This window comes from Chaetodon trifascialis, chromosome 19 (assembly GCF_039877785.1).
Source record: "Chaetodon trifascialis isolate fChaTrf1 chromosome 19, fChaTrf1.hap1, whole genome shotgun sequence".
Lineage (NCBI taxonomy): Eukaryota > Metazoa > Chordata > Actinopteri > Chaetodontiformes > Chaetodontidae > Chaetodon > Chaetodon trifascialis.
Genome location: NC_092074.1, coordinates 15,654,136 through 15,680,040, shown reverse-complemented (window position 1 = coordinate 15,680,040; position 25,905 = coordinate 15,654,136). Strand labels below are relative to the sequence as shown.

The 25,905-nt window shown below is 46.4% G+C and overlaps 1 protein-coding gene across 2 annotated transcripts in view; it reads left to right on the top strand.

The window, feature by feature from the left end:
• Positions 1-3: 3 nt before the first annotated feature.
• foxo3b (forkhead box O3b) overlaps positions 4-25,905 on the top strand; it is a 46,487-nt gene continuing 20,585 nt past the window's right edge. The window contains exons 1-2 of one of the 2 annotated variants that reach the window (XM_070988006.1): positions 4-445; positions 818-1,545. In XM_070988006.1, the coding sequence (XP_070844107.1) occupies positions 988-1,545 (558 nt within the window). In that variant the 5' untranslated portion in view covers positions 4-445; positions 818-987. The remainder of the gene's footprint in view (positions 446-817; positions 1,546-25,905) is intronic. The other variant, XM_070988007.1, reaches the window with a different exon arrangement.

Here is a 25,905-nt window from a genome sequence, read left to right as displayed (position 1 = left end):
CTATTTCAGTGTCGGTCACCGACAAGTCAGGACGTGCACCAGCCTCCACCTGCGCGCAGGGCGCTCCGTCCTGTCGGACTGTAGTGTCTCTTTAAAAGGCGATCCCATGCACAGGATCCAGGGGGCTGGCCCTTGATCGACTTGCATGCGCGTGTCTGTGCGTATGCGTTAAGTGTGCGTGTGTGTATGTGTGTGCGTGTGTGTGTGTGAGTGTGCAGCGCTGTGTGGAGAGCAAATCGAGATACAGTAGTAACCCAGAGTGAGGTGGCAGTCTTATTCCACATCGACACTGACTTGTCCTGCACACATCCTATCTGTCTCTGTATCGCGGAGCGCACTTGAGGAGTGAAAGAGGAGAGAGTCAAGATGGCATCTGGAAGCGGCAGTGGACAATCTGGGATCTAGTCTCTTCTGGGCTTTTTTTTTTAAATACCACGGAGCGCAAGTAAGTGGTCGTGCAGGGTATTTGATATTAAAGTAAAGAGCGGATTGCTTCCCAGAGAGAGAGAAGGTTTGAACACTTTCTCCTCAGCCATTGATCTCCAGTGGGTGGATTCAGACCCTTGCTCCAGGACGGGATTTTGTGTAGAGCTCCTTATTCATGAGCAAGTAGTGTTTGATAATTAAGTGAAGGATCAGAGGCGAATGGCTTCATTTGAATCTTTTAGTTATTTTAAGAAGTAGTTTGCTGTAGCTTCATGGGCAGAAATAGGTTAAAGTGACGCTCTCAGCTGCCGTGTTGTGTCTTTCAGGCTGTACTGTCACTTGGCTCTAACCGATGGTGTTGGCTTTATTTTTCTCTTTATGTCCTCAACAGGCGTTAATAAGTAAGTTGCGCTGAGCCCTGTGGGGACTTCGCTGGTGTGGAATAGCAACAAAGGACGGGAGCGCGCATTCATGGGACGCGACTTTGACAGCTCTTCATTTCTTGTCTTGTAACTTTATTACCTGGCAGCGGGGGCGAGATTGTGACTGGAGCAGGAGATCATGGCCGAGGCTCCGCTCCCCGACCCACTCCCGGACTTGGACGTGGCCATCGACCCGGACTTCGAGCCCCAGAAGCGGCCCAGATCTTGCACCTGGCCGCTGCCGCGACCGGACTCGAACGTGGTGAAACCGGAGAGCCATGACACAGATATTATACCCGAGGAAGAGGATGATGAGGAGGATAATGCCACCCCCACAGCCATCAGTGTCAATGGCTCTGGCTTGGCGACAGAGGACCAGAGCAGCAACAGCCCCGTAGCCGATGGAGCGCTCTCCTCCCCCGGCCAGGAGAGCGGAGGCTCCCCGCTCTCCACGCACTCCCCGACGGCCACCTCTGGCGCGCTGACCCCCACCAGCCTGGCTGCCCAGCAGACCCCGAGGAAAGCGTCTTCACGCCGAAACGCCTGGGGAAATCTCTCCTACGCCGACCTGATAACCAAAGCCATTGAGAGCGCACCGGACAAGCGACTGACACTGTCCCAAATTTATGACTGGATGGTGAGATCCATCCCGTACTTCAAAGACAAAGGCGACAGCAACAGCTCTGCAGGATGGAAGGTAAGAGTCTGCCCCACTCGCCCACCCTGCCCCCCTCCTTCCTCCATCAAAACAAAAACAAAAAGCATGTGGCTTGTAAACCCACTGACGTACACACACAGAGAGACAGACGCACGCACACAATTATGCTAGCGCGGTCGTGTTTTCACGAGCGCCTGTTTGGAAAGTCTGGCACTCATTATTCCTCTCATTATCATCCTAATGGAAATTACAGATCAGTCCAAAAACGTCGCGCAAATGAGAAAAAAATCACATCGGGGAGGCATTTAAGATCATTAATCTCTTTAAGCAGCGTGGGGTTTGGTGACCTACACATAATTATCTTTTAAATTGACCAAAACGTGATGCCTTGCACTTATTCCCTGACATTTAATCAAATAAGGCTGTGGACTTCTTTGATAGAAATTGCATTAGGTGCATCCCCTTTATCTCTTTCATTTGACGTTTGTGATGAGTTACGTGCAGAATATTCCTCCGAGGCCACAGTCACAGTCACATGGCTGGAATTAGAGCAAACACAAACGTTGTAACCGGTTTGTCTGGAAACACAGTAGCCTATTTTGAGTGACGCAACCCTGTTTAAGACCCAGAGAATGATGCAATTACATAAGACACTTTACTGAACAGCAGCTAATCCATTAATAGGACAAGGTGCTGGATGTAAACAGAACGATTTAAAAATAATACTGCGTGGAAACAAGCGTGAATCCTAAGAAGAACCCTCCTGAAGGCATGACCTCCACCGTCATCTGAATCCATGTGGTGCACTTACAGTCATTTAGTCTTTTATGGTTTTGAATAGGGAGATTATTCTGACATTCTGGTTTTATCGCTTCATGTTTTTTTTCCCTTTCGAGGCTAAATTTCCGTCGTGCTACTGTAACCGCAGTGCCATTGCCCTGTTTGCCATTTGTTATGTAAACCTTGGCAGGGATCTTTCAGCCTCTTGGGTCAGGTAGGCAACTGCCAGGGTTGCTGATCCTGCCATGAGGGAATTACATAACCGCTGTGTTGCCTTGAGTTTGAGTGAGTTGTTAAGGGGAAAGCTTTTCTTTTTTTTTTTTTAAGGCAGCTATCTAGTCACCCAAAAGACATATAGGACGGGAATGAAGGAGGCTCAGAAGGTCAGAGAGCGGAGATTAACACCCATCAGAGGCTGAGGGACCAGTCCCATGGGGCGTGGAGCCTATAGGCCATATTTTGTCAGGGCGTCTCAAGTTTTGCTATGTGATATGCTTCAGCGAAGAGCAAAGAGAGAGGTTGTGTGCATTGCCCCACCAAGTCAAGGCCGGGTTCACCGTCACCACGCAGGGCTGTTACTCCTGGAATCTCGGGCATGAGGGCCAAGCTGTCGGTGGTTTAGTGTTACGCATGGTCAATAAATCTCGAGCTGCAGCTCGAGGCCCATGCCTTTTTTAGTTTTCTTATAGGCGACTCTCGTTGTTTCTTCTTCAAACACAGAGGTGTGGCAACCCATAGCGTCACAAATGAGCACAGTGCAGATGAAGCAGACGTTTCTGTGGGGTGATGGATCTCCGCTGCTGCGAGCAGGTTCCTCAGCTTCGAGGTCCGAGCGCGACACAAGGTGCAGTTAGGTTTTAGTAAAAAGCCTGTGAAACCAAAGACGGCCCACAGAGCCAGGTGTTCAGAGGACTGCCCCTGCGTGGGGACTTTGCAGAGCCCCTTCTCTCTCCATTTCACTCTCAGAGACTCTTAGGTTTCACCACCACACAGAGCCGGGTTTGAACACCTACAGTTTCATGCAGCCAGGGCACCTTTGTTGAGGAGATTTGCTGAGCAAATCCCAGTAATCCCCCCGGGTGTCTCTCCCAGGTTCCCTCTGACGTCATTCTGCTTCATATCTTTGTCAGTTAACCATTAGCCCCGCTAAATGTAGGTGAACACAGCCAAGCATAACACAAGGAAATCTTTTATCACCTCAGACTGTCTTTAACCAGCAGAAGTCCTTTTTAATAGGAATACAATGTTTGTTCTGTTATTTGTTCTCACACAGCTAATAGCTCAGCATACACTGTGTCAACCATGATTTCAGCCTGGCCGCGGTCCTGTCAGCTGGCATCAAACCTCTGCTCAGGTTCATTATCACACTGACTTATTCTTTGATCAGGAAGTTCCTGACTTAAATCAAAATTTTACTAATTCAAGACTGTTTCAATAAGGTAAAGCTCTTGTATGTAGGCTTGTGTTTCTATGGAATTGAACATTTGGGAAATGTGGCTTCTTTTGATGAATGGAAGAAAACATAAAGCATTAAAAAAAAAAAAGATTTGTATTGGTAGCAATCTCCTGCAGTGTTTAAGAATGGCTAAGACAGCTGCTAACAATGCGTACAATAGTATATGATGATATATGATTTCACACAGCTGCGCCCATATATTTATTGATTGTGGTTATTTGTCGAACTAAATTGATCAAACAGGACAGGAGGTCATGTTTGTCAGGTTACGAGTGGCTTCCGACCTCATCTAAACACTTTCATAATCGAAAAATTTCAAGTGATACTCAACCAAACTCTTTTTAGTCCCACACAGTGAAAGACATCCGTCATGATAAACAAATCAAAATCTTTCTCGCCTGCTGTTAAGAGTCAGTGAGTGCTGGAGCCTTTTATTTTAGCACCATGCAACAAACCGACACAGCCTGAGTTAAGAGTTTTCCAGCAGGAGTTCTGTTTTAGAGGGGCCGGTCTGGTTCAGAGCTGCTGAAATGTGCGCCAGGAGAAGCTTTGGTATGGCAGGGGAGTGACGGGCTGCATCTCAAAATAGCACCTGTAAACACGCCTGTAACACCCCGAGTGTGTCTGTGTGTCTATCACCTGTGCATCTTTGCATAATCGAAAGATTAGCTGCAACTGTGTGTGTGTGTGTTTGCATGCAAGCTCACAGGCGGGTGTATGCATGTGCGCGCTTGTGTGTGTGTGTGTGTGTGTGTGTGTGCGTGTGTGTATGTATGCTGCAGTGAACCTTGTGCTCTAGTGTTACTTAAGCCTGCTGTAACATGCTCCCTTATCCCAGCAGCTGCCCATCACAGGCCAAGACCTAGTTATGTCACACAAATACAAGTTTTTAACGGCCACACACACACACACACACACACACACACACACACACACACACACACACACACACACACACACACACACACACACACACACACTCACATTCATGGCACATACAGTTCTTTCGACTTCTGATAAAGTTGACACCTCGTGTGTTTTTAAACCTGACATACATTCCCGCACAGACGGACATGTTCAGACACACACCAGCATTTGCCCGGTCATGTTCAGGCGTGTCACCAAGGTTCATGACTGTGAGCGTCTGCTGCAGGTCTTAATTTAGAGGGGCCTGAAATTAGTTGAACTCATTAGAATTCGTTCATTAGATTAATCTTTAAGACCCCAGGGGTTGCAATGAGTAGTGATCATTGTCAGCACGAGGCTGTTGTTCAGCACCCACATTAGTCTTAATGTTCTTGTCTAATTGCTGGCTTTTTGCAGGTACTTTGAGTTCAGTACAAAACACAAAACAGTGAGTCATGACCACAAGTGTTGGACACACCTTTTCTCATTTGATCTGTCACTTTACAAAGAGAGCAAAAAGCACAGGTTCATCTGCGGTACAACCTTCATAAGCACACAGAGGATACCGTGCTACCCTCCACACATTCCCCCATCTGACTCTGTCTGGAGGCGTATGGAAAACAGGCCCCCTTAAGCCCGCTGAGCACGCTGATTATCATTTTAATGGCCTAGCATGCTGAAAGTGTTGATTCTTTGGGCCTGAAATTATTTATTGTTCCTATCAGAGCAGGACGGGGGTTGACAAAAGGGAAGGGGCTGCCCCCCCAAAAAAAACAACCTTAAGCTTTTCATTGGCTGTCAATCAATGCAGAGTCGAGTGAGCTTTATGTGGGCAATAAGACCCTGGAGTCGATCATGAATATCCCTGTAGGACATGGCTACCAGCAGCTTTGATTTAAACTGTATATGAGACGACTGGCTAGTAAGGAAATTCTTATAATGCTGAAGAAAATACTAAAAATAGGGACTGTCTGCATGAATGTGTGTGTGTGTGTGTGTGTGTGTGTGTGTGTGTGTGTGTGTGTGTGTGTGTGTGTGTGTGTGTGTGTGTGTGTGTGTGTGTGTGTGTGTGTGTGTGTGTGCACTCAGGTACTCAGAATACAATCTGGAGGCCTCTCAGATGCAGCTGGCACTGTGCCAAACTGAAGGAACTGAAGCAAAAAGGCAATAAAAAAGGGGAGTGGAGGGGGTCGGGAGCAGGGGGGTGAAGACAGTAGAGGGAGGAGGAGGAGGGAGGGGGAGCTGAGGGAGTAAATTAACAAGCTTTGCTCGAAATTGGTGTATTACAACTGCCCTCTGGCTGTGATTCCCAATGGGTTATGTGGGTGTGTGAGGCTAAAGGGGCCGATGGGTTATGGGAACCCACCAGCTCCAAACACCCCTCCAAGTCTGAATAGTGTCACCCTGAGCAGTCAACCTCTGTGTGGAGGAAAACCCCCCCGGGCTCTGTTCTAGTTCCATTTCCAATCAATGGACACGTTTTCACCTTGGATGCCGGAGGAGTTTGGCTGCATCAAAATTTTACATGTGAAAATTACCCCATGTGGCCAAAAGTGTGCAGACACGAGCATTACACTCATGTGAGATTGTTAAACCCCTCATTACAAAACCATTTATATTAATCAGCAGCTATAATAGCTTCCGCTCTTTTTTGAAGGCTTTCCATAAGAATTTGAGAACCTGGCTGCAGGGAGTTGCTCTCATTCAGCCACAAGCGCTTTGGCGAGGTCAGCCACGGCTTTAGGTGATAACACCTGGCTGGCAGTCAGGTTCCAGTTGATCCCAAAGATGCTGGACTGGACTGAGTTCAAGACTCTGTGGAGCAGAAAACCACCATTTTTGCATGGATCTCTGTTTATGCAAGGGAGCACTGCCATGTTGAAACAAGAAAGAGTCTTCTTCAAATTGTTGCTACAATGTTGGAGCCTCACTTATTTGCTTTCATGCTAAGAGTTAGCGGGAAGATCAATACCGCTGTCATGTCTGCACAGTAAATACGAAGCTGCCATCAGCAGCCTCTTCACTTCAACACAAAGACGCCTCATTTGTTTAATCTGCACAATAACAGAAGTGTAAAAATGACATGTGGTTTTATGGTCAGAGGTTTTGGCAGGCAGAGTTTATTACTGTAGGGCAGAGCCTATTTCCTCCTGTGTCCAGTATTGGTGCTCAGCTAAGCTAACAGATGACATCATATTTACTGCTCAGGCATGTGACGGGTATCAATTTCCCAATCTGACTCTGGGCAAGGAAGCAAATATATTTTCAAAGGTACAAAAGCCCCATCAAACGTTCAGCAGAAGTATGTGTTCAAGTGTGTCCGTGCACTTTTGGCCATTAGTGTGTTTGCAGCTCTCTTTTCCTTCTCTCTATACCCCCCCCACCTTCCTCTGTCTCCTTTTCACCATCTCACTGTTCGTCCATCTGTTTGTGTGTGAAAGTGGGGAGAGAATTTGTCAAATGTTCAGCCACGATGAGTCCAGGCTTTGAAACTTGCAGACATACGTTAATCTAGTTGACTCCTGTGTTTTAAGCCCCCCTCGTGTTTGTGTATGTATCTGTATCTGCGAGAAAGATTTTTGCCTCTCTCGTTGGTTTTCCCATCATTTTCACCGTCCCAACCATGTCACACTCGGCACGATCTGTTCTCCTCAAAGACACTTCTCAATTATTCAATGCGCTCGGGATGAATTCAGATCACTGTATTAATTTTTAAGAGCCTGTTCTTGGCTAAAGGCTTACCCTCTTTCACAGTTTCTATCTCTCTGTCATGGCTCTAGCTCCTCTTTTTCACTCCACTCTCATTCTCCCATGCCATCCCTCATTATTTTCCTGCCAGCTCCCTCATTTGTCTGCATGTAAAACACTGTGGTGAGCAAAAACAAGCCATCCCCCTGTAGCTCCTCTGAAGCCCAACTCTTGAAATCTGGCTCTAATGAATGGAGATAAATCTCGGGCCTCTGCTCTTGTTAAACTCCACACTCCCTCGACTCCTTCTCGTCTTTTTGTGGCCATCATGGTAACGCTGCAGCATTTTCTTTTGAGACACTTGAGACATTATGGCCACACTGTTGTTGTTGTCGCTGTGAAAATATGCAGATTGTAAAAGAAATGAATAGTCTTAAAACCTCGATGTGGGCCAGCTGGGCTGAGCTGTTTGCAGAAATCCCAGAGTTGGAGGCAGATTTTCAGCATGACTTAAAACTGCTCTACATGATGATGATGATAGTTAAGGGCTGACGAGTCACAGGATTTATACGCTGTGTGTTTTGCATTTGTGTGTTTTGAATGTGTATAACTGACACACGCACACAGCGAAAGAGAAACCAGCTGTCTGCACAAGCCCAGGCCTTGATAGCATCTGAAACATAAACACTTGTGTGTCACACACTGATGACATGTTAAAGGTCGGGGCATGATTTAAACTGGTATTGCGTCTCAAGTACAGTAAGTGGAACTTATTGCAGGACATAGAGTAACTTAAATGATGAAGGACACTTGTCTTTTTGCTTTCTTGCCGAGAGTTAGATTAATAGCTTGATACCACTGTCATGGCTGTGCTGTCAGTATGAAGATACAGCCAGCTAGCTTAGCTAAGCATTAAGACTGGAAACAGAGGGAGAGCTTGACTGTTTCTTGTCTTTGTGCTACGCTAAGCTAGCCAGCTGCAGGGGGTGACTTTATATTTACTGTGTGGAGATTTATAGTAGTTCCCAAACTGCTCCTTTTAATGTGTTACATTTCTTCACTTGTGTATGTGTGTGTGTGTGTGTGTGTGTGTGTGTGTGTGTGTGTGTGTGTGTGTGTGTGTGTTTTGGGGGGGGGTTATTAGCTGCTTTGTTAGTCACTGTGCTTCAGGTGAAGTCATGTGTCAGTAAGCAAAGAATCCTGCAGGAAAAAAACATCCCATTGTGTAATAGTCAGTTTATTAGTGATAGTGAGCCTGGCTGGTTTATGCTGATGCTGTAATTTTCCACAGCCAGCATGAAAACAAATCTTAGCTGGAATTTTCCAAGGAGATTAACTTAAACTTGGTCATTCCTGTACAAAACTAGAGCTAGAAGAGCTATCGCCTTTCGGTATCTTTCCAGAGCCTGTTGAATCACCAACATTTCTGATCCTGCTATCAAAGCACCCGCACACTGCAAAACAATTGCTCAGCGGTTTATACAACATCAGATTACACTGATCTTTTCCAACTGTTGGTGCATGAAACCAGTGTTCCAGCCAGATAACCGTAGCAGAGCGCACAGCTGAAGTTGCAAGGATTCATCAAGAGGCGGGGAATGGAAATGCTGGTCGGTACAGTGGGCAAGAAATGCAGTGTAATGACAGAAATTCCCAAAACAAAAAGGGGATATACAGGAAGAATAGATCTCTTTTTAACATTCCGGACAAACACACAATATGCCAGCTCAGTATGCTGGAGGACTGCAGTGGTTTGTCTAGTGGTTAGAGACTAGTCTTTAACTGGGGCACTGGGGTTAAACCTCCGCCTGTCGCTGAAGTGTCCTCAAAAACAAGTCACTGAGATCTTCCCAGCCTTTGACTTGCTGCTCTGTAGTTGAGCCTGATCTTTGACCTCCTTGGAAGAAGGTTAACCAAAGGACAAGCTTCTCGAGCGGGATGAATAAATAATGAGGGTTAGGAAAGTTGTAGTTATGTCAGAGAGAATGCAGAAAAACCAGTCTGACTGGAAAATTGTGCCGCGGATATGCCGCTCTGAGCCGTGCTGTTCAAAATACACGAAACATCGAGGAAACCAATAATTACACCTCACCCTTTGCTTGGTTTGCTGTGTCTGGACAAGATATCTGTGCAAATACACGCATGCAAATCACAAGTGCAAAAAAAAAAAAAAAACTCTGCTACACTTCTGCACGCAGTGTTTGCTGAAGTGTGTTTGTGATTGAGGCATATCAGTCAGTTAGAAAGGCAGCAGTACTTATTAAACAAGCATTTGTGGCCACTTTTTTTAAGACTGCAGTGATATTTAAGTGAAAGGAAATTTGCTGAGCATTGCTTTGATACAACAGCAGTATGTAAATTATTTTACGAGCAGCTTGAACTGTGATGGGAATGAAGGGTGGCCAGCATTATATCTGTAGTGTGTTTTACCATCAGCGCTCGAGTGGCCCTGAGCATCACACTAAGCTCCTGGGACTCTCTGCTGTGGACTTTATTTTATAGTAAATGTGTAAATCTTAAAAGAATAGTTTGCCATTTTAGGAAATACGATTACATTTGTGCTCCATTTGTATCTTAGCTTAACATAAAGACTGGAAACCAGGGGAAACAGTTAGCTTGTTTCTGTACAAAGATAATAAAGTCCACCTGCCAGCGCCTCTAAAGCTCACTAATTAACGTGGTATATCTCATTCGTTTCATCTGTACAAAAACGGAAGTGTAAAAATGAGAAGTTGTGGTTTTACAGGAGGTTATGTACCAGACTATTTTTTGTCCAGGACCCCTCACCAAAGAAGCCTCCAAAAAGACGCAGGTCCCATCCAAAGAACAGGCACGAAAGCCCCATAAAATGCCAAAATGTTGTTTTGCATTTAATTTATTTTTACCTCTGGGCGCTGCTGGTTGCAGCTACATATCTACTATACAGACGTGAGGCTGCTATCAATCTTCTCATCTAACTCTTGGCCAGACAGCATGTAAGTGTCCAAAAATGTCAAACTGTTCCTCTTAGTAAACCCAAATGTGTCTATCTGGTGGGACAGTGACAGAAGACAGATAACTGCCACCTTATCAACTGTGTCACGTACACTTTCCCCTCCTTCCTCGACTCCTTCCACCTCCCCCAGTTGCTCTCCAACCCTTTTACGTACTGATGCAGCAAACAAACAGTGGACTTGAGTACAGTAAAGGAAATATTTTGTTTATATCAAACAGGAAATGGGCAGCGGAGCACAGGAAGTCTCACTGGGCCGAAAATGAGTCTTTTGGAGAATACAGTTAATGACTGCCATCCTCTCAACGGCTATATATATACGTGTGTGTGTGTGTGTGTGTGTGTGTGTGTGTGTGTACATACTGCATACATAGAGGCATGCATACATGTGTCGACAGGGGAAGGGGGGGGGGTTGGTTGTTACTGGTTGTTACTTGTTTGTCTCCATAGCAACTGATAACTTGTCAAGCAGGTGGGGGGACGACTCAGTTTGGGTGACAGCTGATAACAGAGTGACCCACTGAACACATTTCCCCTCCCCCTTTGCTTACTTACACACACGCACACGCACACACACACACACACACACACACACACACACACACACACACACACACACACACACACACACACACACACACAGTCAGACTGCACATACCTCTCATTCTGGCCTTGCTTCTCAGTTTCTCCGATAACCACATTGCTGAAGTGGGCCCCTTGCCTCTCGGCCGCCTCCTCTTTTGTAATCGACTCCCTCCACCACACACACACACATATAAGCACACGCCATACACACATAACTCTGTGTGTGTGTGTGTGTGTGTTGCTCAGCCATATTTTCACAAGTCATTAATAGTGCATATAATTTTTGAGCTAGTATTAAGAGCAATGTTTTTGTGTATTTTGGGGTTCAGAAGCAGGTGAATGACTGAGTATCTCCCTCTCTGTCCTCCTTCATCATTCGAACTCAACTGTCATCTCCGCGTGGCTGATTTGAAGTGATCATCTCTGAATTCGGCTTGCCAATGCGACTCTCGGCTTTTAAACATTAATTTGTTTTCTTCTGAGCCTGTCTCTTTCAATTACACCACTCCACCTATCTGGCATCACTGAGCCTGCAAAGGAGGGGCTGAGCTACTGTTCCTGATTAAGATTTAATTGACTACAATAAAGCTTTCTGTGCTGGAGGAGGGAGACAGAAGAAGAGGAAGAAAGGTGGGGTGGGGGTGAACGCGATGTGCAGCTGATATACCATGGAGGAAAAATTACTTTCACAAGTCTTTGTGTGTTGCTCACACTCGCTCTTAAAACCAAAATTATCTGCTTTCATAACCACACCTGTCAATAGTTCAGGTACTCTCCTTTCAAAAGCCACTGAAGTGATTGTGTACGTAGGGACACGCAAAGTCTGGAAATATTCATCTGTAGCTGGAATGAAATAACCAAACGCAGACACAGGACGATGTTTGGCAAACACAAAAACCTTCGTGTCGTGAGTATGGGAGATGATGGTCGTTATGGCAGACAAGAAAAAGGGCATCGCTAATGAGTTTCATCAAAGGAAAATCTGAGGAAATGGATGACACAACAGTCGGGAAGTACAGTTCAAGATCATGACGACGTTACATCAAAGATATTACCAAAAATTTCCCATTTTAGACAGTAGAATCAGCTAATTTTTCCTTGAAAACTTCCAGAACCATAAATCGATGATCAAAGTTGTTGCAGGAAGTTATCACTGTCTGAGAAATGAACGTAGATGTTTGACCTGATTCCCATGGTTTAGTCCGTTGTGTGTAGCCTGCGTGCATTTTTACATCCTCTCAGAGTTGTGAGTGGAAGCTCTCCAACCACAGGGACGGCACTCCCAGATTTGATAAGCAAAGATTGAGAGTGCCGTCGAGCAGCCAGCCTGCCAGCCACCTGTTCAACCCACAGGCTTTCTGTCCTGACACACAGGACTCTCTTGTCTCTGTGAAATCCTATAGGTCAGAGCCACACATGCAAAGCGTGTCAGTTTCTGGTATGAATTACACAGCTCGAGATGTGTTGATGTGTCTGTACACACGCTGAGCTCCAGTGTTCCACATCGTCCATGCATCATTACTACGAGGGAATTATGTTTTCGGTTCTTTGTGGACATCTGATAATAGTTCCCATAATGTCCCTGTGGTTATTTCTCTGCACAAAGCACAATCTCTTTGTGTGTGCGCGTGTGCGTTAGCCTCTCAAGGCCCACTCAGATGTTTGCATGTAGCTGCCAGTTCACAATCCATTGTATTAGTTGGCCTCAAAGTCCCACACACACCAGACTCTTAGCATTAATCCCACTCTTCATGAAGTCACAACTACGGCCGTGGCCTTCATAGATTATGCGTGTGAGTGTGTGTGTGTGGAGGCGGGATACTGTCGGATGAAGGCGAGCCATTGTTGAACCCGCTTTAGCCGCTGAACGCTGGAAGAGAAAGACGAGGCTGATGGCGGCAGCTGAAGTTCCATCAAAGGGTGCGTGTTTGTGTATGCATCTGAACACGCTGAAAACTAAAACATCAGCGTTTTTAGGGTTTCCTTCGTCCGCTTGCGCGAGAGGCTAACTGCAAGGCTACGGAGAAAACACGCAAGGGATTGAATTTCAATTGGACAATTTTTCTTTCTCAAGTTGCTCTTTAGAGGCTGGAACCCATCTGCTCTGGGGCGCCGCAAGACAAGATCTATTGCATCCACTGGCTGTCTCTCATCTTTTGGTTCGGCCACTCTGCACGTGTATCATACTTCACACTTACCCTGTAAAATATCGTCTACTCAAAAGATTGGAACAACTGGTGGAGACATTCCTGGTTCCAGGACATCCATCCATCCATTATCTATACCGCCTATCCCTTTCGGGGTTGCGGGGGGGCTGGAGCCTATCCCAGCTACAATGGGCGAGAGGCGGGGTAAACCCTGAACCGGTCGCAGGGCTACATGCAAGGACAAACAAACATTCAACAAACAAACTCACACCTACGGACAATTTAGAGTCATCGATTAACCTAATGAGCATGTTTTTGGTCTGTGGGAGGAAGCCGGAGTACCCGGAGAGAACCCACGCATGCACAGGAAGAACATGCAAACTTCACACAGAAAGGCCCCGCCTGACCCGGGGATCGAACCGGCAACCTTCTTGCTGTGAGGCACGCGCACTACCTGCTGCGCCACCGTGCAGCCCGGTTCCAGGACAATGAATCCTAATGATCTCGAGGATCCCTTGACTTTTCCTCGAGGGTCGCACTTATTGGATGGATTGCCATGAAATTCGGTGCAGACATTCACGGTCCCCCACAGCTTTGGTTAACTATCAGCATTAGCATTTAGCTCAAAGCACCACTGTTGTTGAGACCAGCCTCACAGTCGCTCATCTTGTAGACTCTAAGTCTTGTTGAGAACTAGCTGATGCCTTGAGTCCTCCCTCAGATTTAGAGACGCCTCATATCAGTATTCTACCCTGTGACCTTCTGATCATAAAGTAGATACCAGATGGCAGTCGCCCCTGTTAACTGATTAGGTTCCTGTCACCATAATCATATCTCCAACTTATGAGAGAGGATGAGGCAATAAAAGGCCTTGTATCTACAAGAACTTCCAGTTTTTATGCTTCTTGTCATCTTGGGATGAAAAAACTAGGCCAAGTCACAACCCAGATTAGGAGGTCACCGTGGATCTGAGGAGCAGGGCCTCCTTCCTTTTCATTTCTCCCCTCCTCTTGTCTTATCTGCTATCATTTATGAGGCCTAGGTAAACCTCTGTGTTTGCACACCTGGGTTTTATAAGCGAGAGTGGGGGAGAGAGGGAGGGGGGCTGATAAGGGACGGCAGATATGCCTGCAGAGCACAGCGGCAGCAGATTTGGGTCGATCTAATAAGCACACTCTCCTGTGTGTTTGCTGACAGTGCACAAACTGACTTGACCTTTAGCCAAATAATTTTGGACAAGTTTGTTTTATTGGGAAAAGACTTGAGAGCTGAAGAGCTGACAGGAGGATCTTGCAAATAAATTCAGCTCTTTTAAGGCTGAGGTTGATACCGTGGAGTAAGTGAAATCCGACTCCAGGGTCGTGAGTAGGGGCACATCTACCTTAAGCTGACGAAGGGAAAGGTCAGAACTTGACTGCTGGCCCAGTAACCTAAAGAGAAAGGTTTCTGTTGGACGTCTCACCTACAGACCTACAGCTGAAAGCAATGAACATCTTCCACCTGCTCTCAAATATTCTGCTCTGTTCAAATTCAACATCAGAGTGTTGCATTTGATGTCACAGACTGTACACTGAGGATATGCAACCAAGGTGACCAGGTCAAATCCTTGGACCAGCGGGGCATATTTGCCAAAAATTGAAAAACGCAACAGCGACTGAGGAGATGTCCTTAAGCAAGGCTTTGAACTCTGCAGAGGCTTTTGTCTTTATGTTCTTTGACAGCTGGAACACCCACTAAAACCAAATTATGCTCTCTTCATTCATGCAACCACCAGAGTCCGATGACATACGTTTTCCGAAACGTATCTATAAAAATTTAGGACCACACTTCCAACCTTGTGTGAACAGTATAGTGTAAACAGAACCACTGCTATCCACGTCCATTTATTCACTATATTTCCCCCTTAAGATGTACAGTAAAAGGTAAGGTAAGGCTGCAAAAATTACCTTTACTTTACTCAACAGAACCCCCAAGTGACAAACAACTTCCTAAATATGAAATTATGATTTAGCAGTTGCCGAACGGTGCTCAAGGTTTTAAGACAAGTCGTGCACGCTTCTCTTTGCATCCATTAGACAAGGCAAACTACTTTCTCAGAAATAATTACTGAAGACTTTTCATGTTGACCCAGGGAATGTGAATATGCACTCTTTAGTCAATAACATTGAAAGGAAAAATCCTGGATGAATGGTTAAAGCGCTGTTCTGCAACCATTAGTGAATGCATGTTGCAGCAGATTTCTCTCTTTGCTTATCTTTGTTCTTCTGTCTCTCACCACGTGCCATGCTTTTTTTTTTTATCTGATGTGGGTAGCTGGGCAGAGAGAATGCCCAGCAGAGTGTGTGTGTGTGTGTGTGTGTGTGTGTGTGTGTGTGTGTGTGTGTGTGTGTGTGTGTGTGTGTGTGTGTGTGTGTGTGTGTGTGTGTGTGTGTGTGTGTGTGTGTGTGTCTGTGTGTGTGTCTGTGTCTGGGTCTGCGCATTTCATTGCTTATGGGGGCATGAAATCGCTCCAAAGCCCGAGGCACACTGGGCACGGCTCTGCCCAGACACGGTCTTCTTCTCCGTTTTACCCTCAGCCCTTCCCTCGTCTTCGCCCTGTGTGGTGTGTTTGTAGGCATTATGGGTGCATGCATGTGTGATTCCTCTCAACTTGTAGCTCATCCCTCTGTTCCCACGGCGACCTTCATCCCGACCAGCGGGCCATCTGTCCATCAATCACTTAGTCCCTCTGTGCTGCTGAGGAGAGTAACCGATACCCAGAGACGCTGACCTCAAGACCTGGAGGGTCTCAAAATGGCTCCACGGCACACGCACATTTGGAGGGAAACGAGCACGCATGTGTACACACATAACTTGCACACGCACGTTAAACTGCCGTATACACACTGCAAATGGCACCCAGTCAGGAAGACTGGGCACATCTCTTATTTGCACGCTCTGCTCCAGGAATTTGAATATGAAGGGGTCCTGATATAGTGAAGGCTTTGTGTTCACTCTGAATATATAGGCACGTGTGTGTAGTACTATACGCAGAGGGGGCTGGGCTAATGCAGGGGAAAGCCCTGGCCTCAGCTGTTGTTGTGCATTTTCCCCCTGAGAGATCCTCACTTTCCCTGCACAGCCAACTTTCTCTCCTGCTTTCCTTTCTGGAGGAAGCCTTCAGGTCACCGTGACGCGTTAGGACTTAAAGCAACAGGGCCGAGAAAGAGAAAGTGGGCCTCACACCTTCTGCCTCCTCCTCCTCCTCCTCCTCTTCGTCTTTCTCCCTCCTTTTCTGTCAGCCCCTTAGCATATTGGCAGTGGGGGAGGGGTACGTACAGTGTCAGAGCTCATGTGATCTGGCTTGGAGAGTCAAGTGAGCAGACAGTATGCACAGTCCCACCCTGTTACAGCGTCACTATCTATGTAAAACACTACAGCTGGTCATATACCCCGCATCTCTGGGAGCTTTTCGTCTGATAACAGAACAAGATTTTTTGGAGGCTGAAAACGCTTGATTTGCGTAAAATGTGCATAGAAAATTAGAAATGTTGGTGTCGCCCCCTCAGAGTTGAAGCATCAGTAAACCTTGAGTTCTTTGTTTACCAATAACACAGACAACAAGAAGCAAAGACACCAACAAGTGGAGCCTCGGTGGAACAGGATGCATCAGAGGACATTTTGACCATCCTTTCGCTTCATCACTGTCAATATTACAGTAATATTTACACCGACAGCTGAACAAGACAAGTTCAGCCACATTCTGTCTTGACTGTCAAAATGCATTATGGGAAATGTAGGAAATGAGGAACTAAGACAGAAGCAAAAATGGCAGGTTGAGGAAAGAATGGCAACAAAGCAAAAACCTGATGGATTGAAGTTGAGGCTTGAAATACACTTTTAACTCTCTGCCATCATTCACACTTTGCACTGACAGTAAGCTCGACCATTACTAGATTTTTTTAGGCGTACACTGTTTGATATATGGCAGTTAAAAAACAAAACATGAACATAAATGGATTTGCTGTTGTTTTTAACATCCATGCCAAACCTGCCATTTTACAGTTCGTCAAATTATGTAACGGAGACACTGTTTCTAAATGACCTCAGACCGTGTTTGGCTTCTCTGAGCTGCAATCTCTTGCTGACATATACTCTGATAGCCTTATATTTGCAATAAGCCGATATCGGCCACTATATTGGCCCGGCTCCTTTATTGGTCTAGCTCTAGAGTGCGGTATCAGCAGCTGCCACTCTGATATGCAGGGGGCTATATAGGCTGGGGTATGCTTGAAATGGACCAGTCTGTATGGTGTGTTGCAAATGTCCACGCTTGAAGGTAGAGCAAAAAAGTCTGGGGATGACTGCAAACTTTCAGACAGTCTCTGCTTACTTTCTCACCTCCACAAGCCTCGCCAATCACTGCTTGAAGTGGTCTTGAATGTCGGAAAGTTACTTAAGATGCAGCCGACATGAGAAAGGTGTGTGTGTGTGTGTGTGTGTGTGTGTGTGTGTGTGTGTGTGTGTGTGTGTGTGTGTGTGTGTGTGTGTGTGTGTGTGTGTGTGTGTGTGCGTTGGGGGTCGATGTTGTTGCAGATGCATTTTGGTAATCTGACCTTCACACTCATCCTGAACACTATAGCATGTCCTACTGTGGTCAAACCCTCTTGTTTCACTGTGGTTTAATGGGTCTTCCAGACTGGAGGGTCACACAAGACCCCCACTGCCTCGCTTTCACAATACAGTGTGATTATCCTGGACACCTCACTCCAGGTTGAGTGCTGCTTTTTGTTTTTTTGTTTTTTTTCAAGCAGACGGGTCAATACTGGTCAGGAATCCATTTTCATATGAGCACTTGAGTCAATGTGTACATTATTCATGAAGACCCATCACCCCTGATTGGCTCAGCCGTCCGCTGAAAAAGAGGGAGACACATTGGGTCAGGGGGAGGGGGTTTGGACGCCATGTATGGACGGCCAGTGTGAGACAGACCTGCGCTGACCACTGTATCCTCAGGGATGGATTATTGCTGTGCAGTGACATCACTGTGCGGTTGAAAGGCTTTTAGTCTGATTAATGTACAGTGTGTGTTAGCGTGTGTGTGTGTGCGCGCAACAGGACCTGCAAACCAGATCTGGTGTGCGAGAGTGTCTTTGCACGTGAATATATGTGACCGCCTATATGTGCTTTAACTTACTGCGTGCATGCGTGTGCATGTTAAAATGTGTTTGTGTCTGCACACCCAATGATTCAAATCCCATCTTGTCCCTGGGCACCATATTACAGCTTTTCGTCCTTCCTCTCCTTCCCATAATCCATCATTTCCAGAGTGTTGGCTCTGTTGTGGGAGCTGTATAAGCCTCCATCTCTTTAAATATGGGTTAGTGTGCCTCACGCTGCCTCTCTCCACCTCCCCACTGCCCCCGCTTTTTCCTTCAGTTTGCCTTTCTGGGCTTTTTTATTGTCTTGCTTTTGAGACTCCTTTTCCTTCCTTCCCGTTTTTTTGCCACCACAGCAAAACGATGGCACACAGAAGAGAACAGAGCAGAAGAGAAATGCATTATCTCTGCTGGGCTTAAATATAAACACTTATGTAAGCTTTTCTCCCAGAGCCTGCAGTTAGTTGGCTACAGGTTGAACTTTCCATTTCGTTTGTTGCCAGGGATGCCCTCATCCTCCTTGTGGTCGCACCATGCTGTCAAAGGTGTGTGTGTCTAAGTGGTGCGTGCACGTTGTGTGTTGTGTAATTTCGTGTTTGTGTGCGTTTGTGGGCGCGAGTTATCTCAGTGTCTCTGTCTTCAGGCTGTGTTTGGATGAGCTTAGTGTTTCTCTTGTCAGTCTCGGTCACAGACATCTACAGTAAATCTTGTACACTTTTATTGATTGTTTTATCTGGCACAAAGTCCACATTTTTTGACAGATAACAACCCAGTACAGATAATAACAGAAACTGTTATGCAGTAACACATCCCGTCCTTATCGTGGGATTATGAGGTTTAGCAGCTACTGTAAGAGTCGTCATGAGGTGGATAACTGCTGAAAATGGACAGCACCGTGTATTTTGCTGGTGTTCAATGGAGACCACAAAGCCTCGAGGGGTCATTAAATCAAACTCAACTTCAAGCAAAAAACATGAAAATCACCAAAACTTTGAATCACGAGGTGTCTGGGAAACAGCCGCAATACACTCTGACACTTTTGATAACTTTAATAATGCTAAGGGACTATTTCAGAGCGAGGAGATGGAGCGCAGACTTGCCTGGCTCAGAATAGGCTAGCCTGAGACAAATATGGGCCACTAATCTACTCTTTAACATTAGCCAGTGTTAGCCTTCACCTGCGGCGCTGTTGTAGAGCCGTGAGCCTCTGAGGCCGAGAGCAAACGAGCAAGGAACGAGCATTTATTTTTGTCTGTCTGAGCCACATTTTGCCTCCACGCTTTGCCTTTCTATTTTTTCTCCCTCAGCCTCACACCCTTCAGTCTCTTTCTTTCGCTCATTTTCTGTGAGTCTCATCTGTCAAGCTCACCCTTTCTCTCTCCGTCTCTCTCATTCTCTCTGCCCCTGTATGATTACTGAAAACTGTATGGAGACAGTGCAAGAGCTCCGCGGAGAGCGGCCGACGCCATTGGCTGGCTGGCACTCCACCCCCACTCGTGATTGGCCGCAGGCCTCAACGTAAGATTCAATCAGCTGGGTGGAAGTGTATGTAGGTCAGTGTGTAGCGATGTGAGCCTCCTCTCTCTCTGCTCCCCTCCTCCACCACCTCGGTTTGGTGAACCGGCTGTTGTGTTAATTGGCCACGTTCCAACTTTCAAACCCGGGGAGACTTGAGGCAAGAGAGGAAAGGGGGAATAAAGCAGGGAGGTTAAAAGAGGAAGGGAAGTTGAAGAGGCGAAGGGGGAGGAGAAGGAAGAGGGCAGAGGAGCGTAGGTGGGGGGAGGGAATGATTTAACATGGGGTGCCCTGTTGCACTCAACAGTGCAATAGTACAGTGTGTTAGTGAGTCAAACACACTATCCAAACAGACAACTCCTGGCGAATATAGCAGCTCAGGGTATTTATTTTCTCTCTGTTTGAATGTGGAAAGAGATGAAGGAGAGAGAAAAGGCAGATCTTGAACAAAGGGTGGCATGAAAGAAGGGAAACAGAATGGGACGTTGGCTCGATTTTGGCTTCATTTACCCCGTGAGCTTCCCAGCTGCTGGCTCGCCACCCAGACGCTAATCACAGGGCGTCCTCACAAAGCCGTGGACCACAAACGACTTAGATAGAGGATCGTTTGGTTATCTAATCTGCTGGGTTGTGACTTTGTGGACACAGTAAACCCATTGATACACACAGCAATCCTGCCACAGCTACCCCACGCGTCCTATTCCAGCTTTTAAAGTGAGTGTGCCGCCCGAGGAGAAGCCTGCCCGGCGCTGCTGCACTCGGCTACACCAGTGAATAATTCACGCTAACCCAAATTCTTCTACAGTGCTTACTCTACCCGTAAGTGCTCCCACAAAGACACAGAAACACACACACATACTCGCAAGCACCCCCCGTAAGTGGTGGTCCCAAGGCGTTGCCCATAGTAGTCTAACCCAGACAAGCAGACTGTGAAAAGCAGACAAAATAAAGTCTTGTACACTTCACTTTACTACTCCCTCTGCAGCCATGTCTGTCTGCATACTTCACATTAAAAGCACCCCGCAGCAGTTTGTGTTGTCTGCAGCCCTCCCTTTCCATGTCTGTCTGTCTCTATCTACACATTGCGCCCTTTTACACCCGCCTGCGTTTTCTTTTATTAGAAACCCGTCATTTCATACAGTAGCACTTACTGCATTTTAGATGGAGCCCTGCCCACACGAGGTGAAGTGCATTCCTGCCTGTCTGCCTTTCTCCATTTCCTTTTTTAAATCTCATCTCTTTTGTCTCTGTCTTCTTCTCACTCTGCCCGAGCTTTGAACTTGTGGATGTAGGTGACTCTTCCTAACCCGCCTACCCACCCACCCGCAATCATGCACACACACACACACACACACACACACACACACACACAATGGGCGACTTTAGCCTGACTTTACCCTCTTACTCATCCAGCCACTGACCCACTTAGTGTGGAATAGTGCACCAGACAGACGGCAGGCTTCTTACTCGAGGGCACTCTGGGAAAACTAAGCTAAAAACAACAGACGATGCACACGCGTACACACTCGCACACACAAACACACAGTGGACAAGCTTACTCAGAGTCAGATCACACAGAATGTGGAACACAAGATCTACTTCAGTGCCATGAAGTAGTCAAACACTGGTTGGTCAAGTGGTGTCATCACATGAGACAACAGCATACCTGGAAATACACTCATACACTATGTTTGAAGCTTGAGTCAGCAGTCAGTTAGCTTAGCTTAGCATAAAGAAGGAAGGAGGAAACAGGTAACAAAGTCCTCCTACCAGCATCTCATCATCAAAGTTCACTGAAGATGATATCTCTTTATTTAATCCATGAAAATATGAATTTGTGGTTTCATGGCTGTAGCAGACGATTTCTTGGCAATGACTTTCTGGAGTCTTGTCATTACCTGAGGTTGCCAGGCAACTCAAGAACTCTCCAGGAAGTCGCTGTACTCAGCCATAAAAAGTCTGACACGTAACCTTCCCATAAAACGACAAATTGTCGTCTTTGCTTTGGTTTTTGTTTCCATCAAACAAACAAGGAATAATGTCTCACTTTGTGAATTCGGCTTTTGTTACCTTTTCAGAGAGCCAGGCTAGCTGTTAAGCTAGCTAAGCTAAGCTACCTGGCACCAGCTCCACTTATCTTTGTCAAGCAAATATTTAAGCAAATAAGAGTATTTCCTAACAGGTCAAACTATTCCTTTCATTTCTAGCTACTTCTTTCATCCTCTAAAGAGGACACAGTTCAGTATCTACCAACAGTCATAGCAACACACACACACACACACACACACACACACACACACACACACACACACACACCCCACAAAGCGTGCAATATATATAGACTGTGGCCACACCTTGAAACTTAAACACACACTGCGATCATTCTGCAGCGCACTGAGGACGATGCACTGCAGTTTTACACCATATGCAACAGAAATGGTTTCATTTCATAATTCACCGACACACATTCACCATGCAACTCAGAGTTTTTTTATGTTACAACAGAGGAGCGCAGCTACAGCCAGCTTAGCCCTTTCCTCCACCCCGATCTCGTGACCAGACAAGCGAGCGACAGACCGACCAACTAATGTAACACCGCCACTTCCCTTTTCCTCTGGTTATTTCAGTCAGTTTGAGGCCGGAGGCTGCTGACTGCTCGTGCCACACCGTGATGACTGGTGTGAGGTCAGCACATGAGTTCAGAGGGGTAAACGTCACAAGTTGCACATGGGACACCTGAAACCAGTTTTCTTCTGTTGCTTGTCTCTTCATTCCTTCCTCGATTAGTTTTTGTCCTCATCGTAACCTTTTCACCCCCTTTCTTCATTCTGCTTCCTTGCAGACTCGTTTTCTAAAGCAATGCGAACTTGTTGCGTGACTGGCATTCACGAGCAAGCCTTTCATTACTGTGTGAGTGCTGTCAGTCTGCTTTGAGGTGAGGTTTTTCTGAAGAGTCCCCCTTGAAAGGTTCACACACTCTAAGGTCGGCGTGGTGTGTGAGCATATGTGTGCCTTTTTTATTAGCATGTGGAAGCTGTGGTGTTGAGCATACTATCAGAAAGAGGCCCGCTTGGCTGAAAAGCCTGTCAGCGCTTTCTTTCTCTCTCTTTTTCTCCTCCACTCTTCCTTTCTTCTTCCATTTTTTCCCCCTCTCCGGTTTACAAGGCCTTCGCACACAAGCTCCAAAGGATTACCAGACACACCCCTTTCAGAAGCACTGAGCCCTACAGCTCCTCAGTCACCCCACAGTGTGCATGTGTGTGTGCTAAAGGGAACGCTTGAGCAAGAGCATTCGAGATCTCACACTTTCTACCCACTTTGCCTCCTCGGAGAAAAGAAAGTGGAGGAGGAAAAACAAAAAGAGAGGTGGAAAGAGGAGAGTCGGGGAGTGTGTGTGTGTGGGGGGGCAGATTGAGTGATTGCGGCTCACCAACACAGAAAGGGAGAAGGAGTCAGGGAGCAGAGTTTTGGCCTGGAGCCAGCTAGTACCACCATACAGCTTTTGTGCGGAGAGTTGACTTAGAAAGGACCTTTCAGAGAGGGAGAGAAAAGAGTGGGAGATGACAGAAAAATACAGAAAAACGGGCAATGAGAGAACGTCAGAGCAAGAGGAGAAGGGGCAAAATAGGAGGAGAAATAATCACAAAAGGCAGCTGTAAGGGAGAGGACGGAGAGACAATGAGAAAGGAGAAAAATGAGGAGTGGGAGGAGGGTTTAAACCAGATGATAGAGACTCATTCATGAGCCTGTAGAGTAGATTAAAGAGATCCGGCCATAGCTACACTCCCCTGCCCTTCTCTGCCTCCATCCATCCCTCTTTACTCCTCCTGAAAGCCAGTTTAGCCTCTAAAAGGTCACGAAGTAACTGTAACACCTACATTCACGTGCAGGCATCTACAGTACAATTCTGCAGTTTCTTTTTTCCCCAGGTGAGGTCAGGGGAAGTGCACTGATGTCACTGTGTCGCTCGCTGATGATTTTGGGTAACGCCGCCAGCCGCAACTTCGATGAGGCAATTACCTGCCTCTGTGTGACCATTGCTTCCTGTCATGCCAACACAAATGCATGCACGTACATGCCAAAATGAGGAACCGTCAAATCAAAAACTTAAACATAGCAGGAGCTGTAGAAAGACTTTAGGCGGCTGCACGTACAAAAATACATGATAGGCACACACACAGCAGACAGGAGGGGTGGCTGTGCGGTTTGCAAGTGGTCTATTAATAGCGGGGGAAATATAAATACAAAGTGCTGCGTGTGGGGAAAAGAGCTCAACTGGAGGGAGGGTGAGGTGACGTGGTGGGGAGGGGACACTGCGATTCAATAGAGGCCACTGTTCACCTGACTGTGTGTGTGTGTGTGCGTCCTTGTGGATGTGTACAACATGCTAGTGGGTGTAAGGAAATACCAACCTGACCTGTGAACAGTAGTAAGTGTGTTTGTGTGTGTGTGTATTGTCATGTATGAGCACTAAGCTGTGAGCGCCTGACAGAGCCGGGACAAAAGGGAAGGATGAAGGAAGGCACAGGAGGGCCTCCTGTGTCCCCGTTGAACCCTCTCCACTCAGGGGAAAGTGGGGCCCAGATGCCCATACTCGTACCCCCAAATAACCCCCTATGGCATGGGGGTATTTAAGTTCATGTCACCATTGGGCCCAAAATAAATACTGAGTCCTGATCACAATATACTGTCTGCTTGGACGCTGCTAATGAAATTCCATCACAGTCACCATGGCATTGAAGTTCACTTCAAGCGGTCGGACAGACAGGAGGTGTGTGTGTGTGTGTGTGTGTGGAGTGTGGATTCAGCCAGGCGATGAAAAATAATGACGACCTTCAGTATATGAACATAAATATGGAGTTTTATTTGCTTCCTCGCTCGTTTCACGAAGCAAACAGCTTGGCTTGCAAGAGGTGAAGATTTCATTGGCTGCACGCTCTGCAAAGTGGAAAAAAGATAGCTGAAGAGTGGGCGAATAAGAAAATAGAAGGAGTGGTGGGTCCCTTTGGACAAAGACGCATATTTGAAAATTCATTGCAATCTGGCTCATAACCTTTCCAGTATGTCCTCTCTCGCCCCCAGACTTCCCGTCACTCTCCTTTGTGTACTTATTGATAAAAACACAAAAACAAAATGCCATTAAATAATAGCATAACTGAGAATAATGACCGGCATCACCTTCAAGCTTCGTCTCTTTCTGCAGCAAATAATCGCAAATTTCTTGCACACCACAAAGTCTTAATGACAAATGCAGACAGACATACAAAAAATGGGACGTGCCATGCAAACAATCCAAAAACTGGACTTTCCAGGGGGATGTAAGAGAGAAAGTAAAGTGGGAAAACAGCTAAGATGCACAAAAGAAAGTGGGCTTCTGCTCTGTGCTGCTCAGCGAACCCTACAGCTGTGGTCTGTGTTGGGAGTTCACGTGCTGTGTCAAACAACCACGCACACAGGTGACATCAGGGCTCAGTCTGAAGTCAGTCACCATTTGAGTCAGTGCAAGGGAGTGAGATTCAATTCTTGGTTCAGTTTCTTGGCCGTGAAAAATGTCAAATCTGTGCAAAACGAAGTCTTCGTAATGAGAACTGCAGCTTCAGTTTACATTAAGAGTGAAGTGATTGTAAATGTGGGCAGAAGTGGAGATGGAAAGTCATAAACTGTGAGCAGAGACCTTGTAAACAGACAAAAAAGGCATACGGGCACGTACAGCAATGGCTGAATGAAGACGAGGAGGACGTGCAGATTTAAGCTGACACAGCACAGTGGAGTTTGGCACCACGGCTTCGTCATCATCATCTCCTTTAGCAATGATTAATAAGCTTAACAGAAACGTGCTCCACACACGCACTTAGACCTATATAAACAAAAGCTCGGGCGCTCACGTTTGCTCGTGCACGCAAGCTCCAATGATTCACACATGTAATCAGGCATAATCACATTGGACACACAAACAGTGAGGAGGGTTATTGCGGTCATGAAACAATAGCTTTGCTCTAGAAACCGGGATTTCAGAGGATCTGCTGAGGTCAGTTAGACAGGACGTGATGCAATAACAGGAGGGGGGGTAAGAGGGGAAACAGAGCAGAGAGATGACAGTAGAGGCTGGTTGTGCTTTCAAAAGTATTTTACATGTCTGATGTTTGGTGGAAAACATCTTCTGTTAAAGTCCTGCATGTTGACAGACAAACC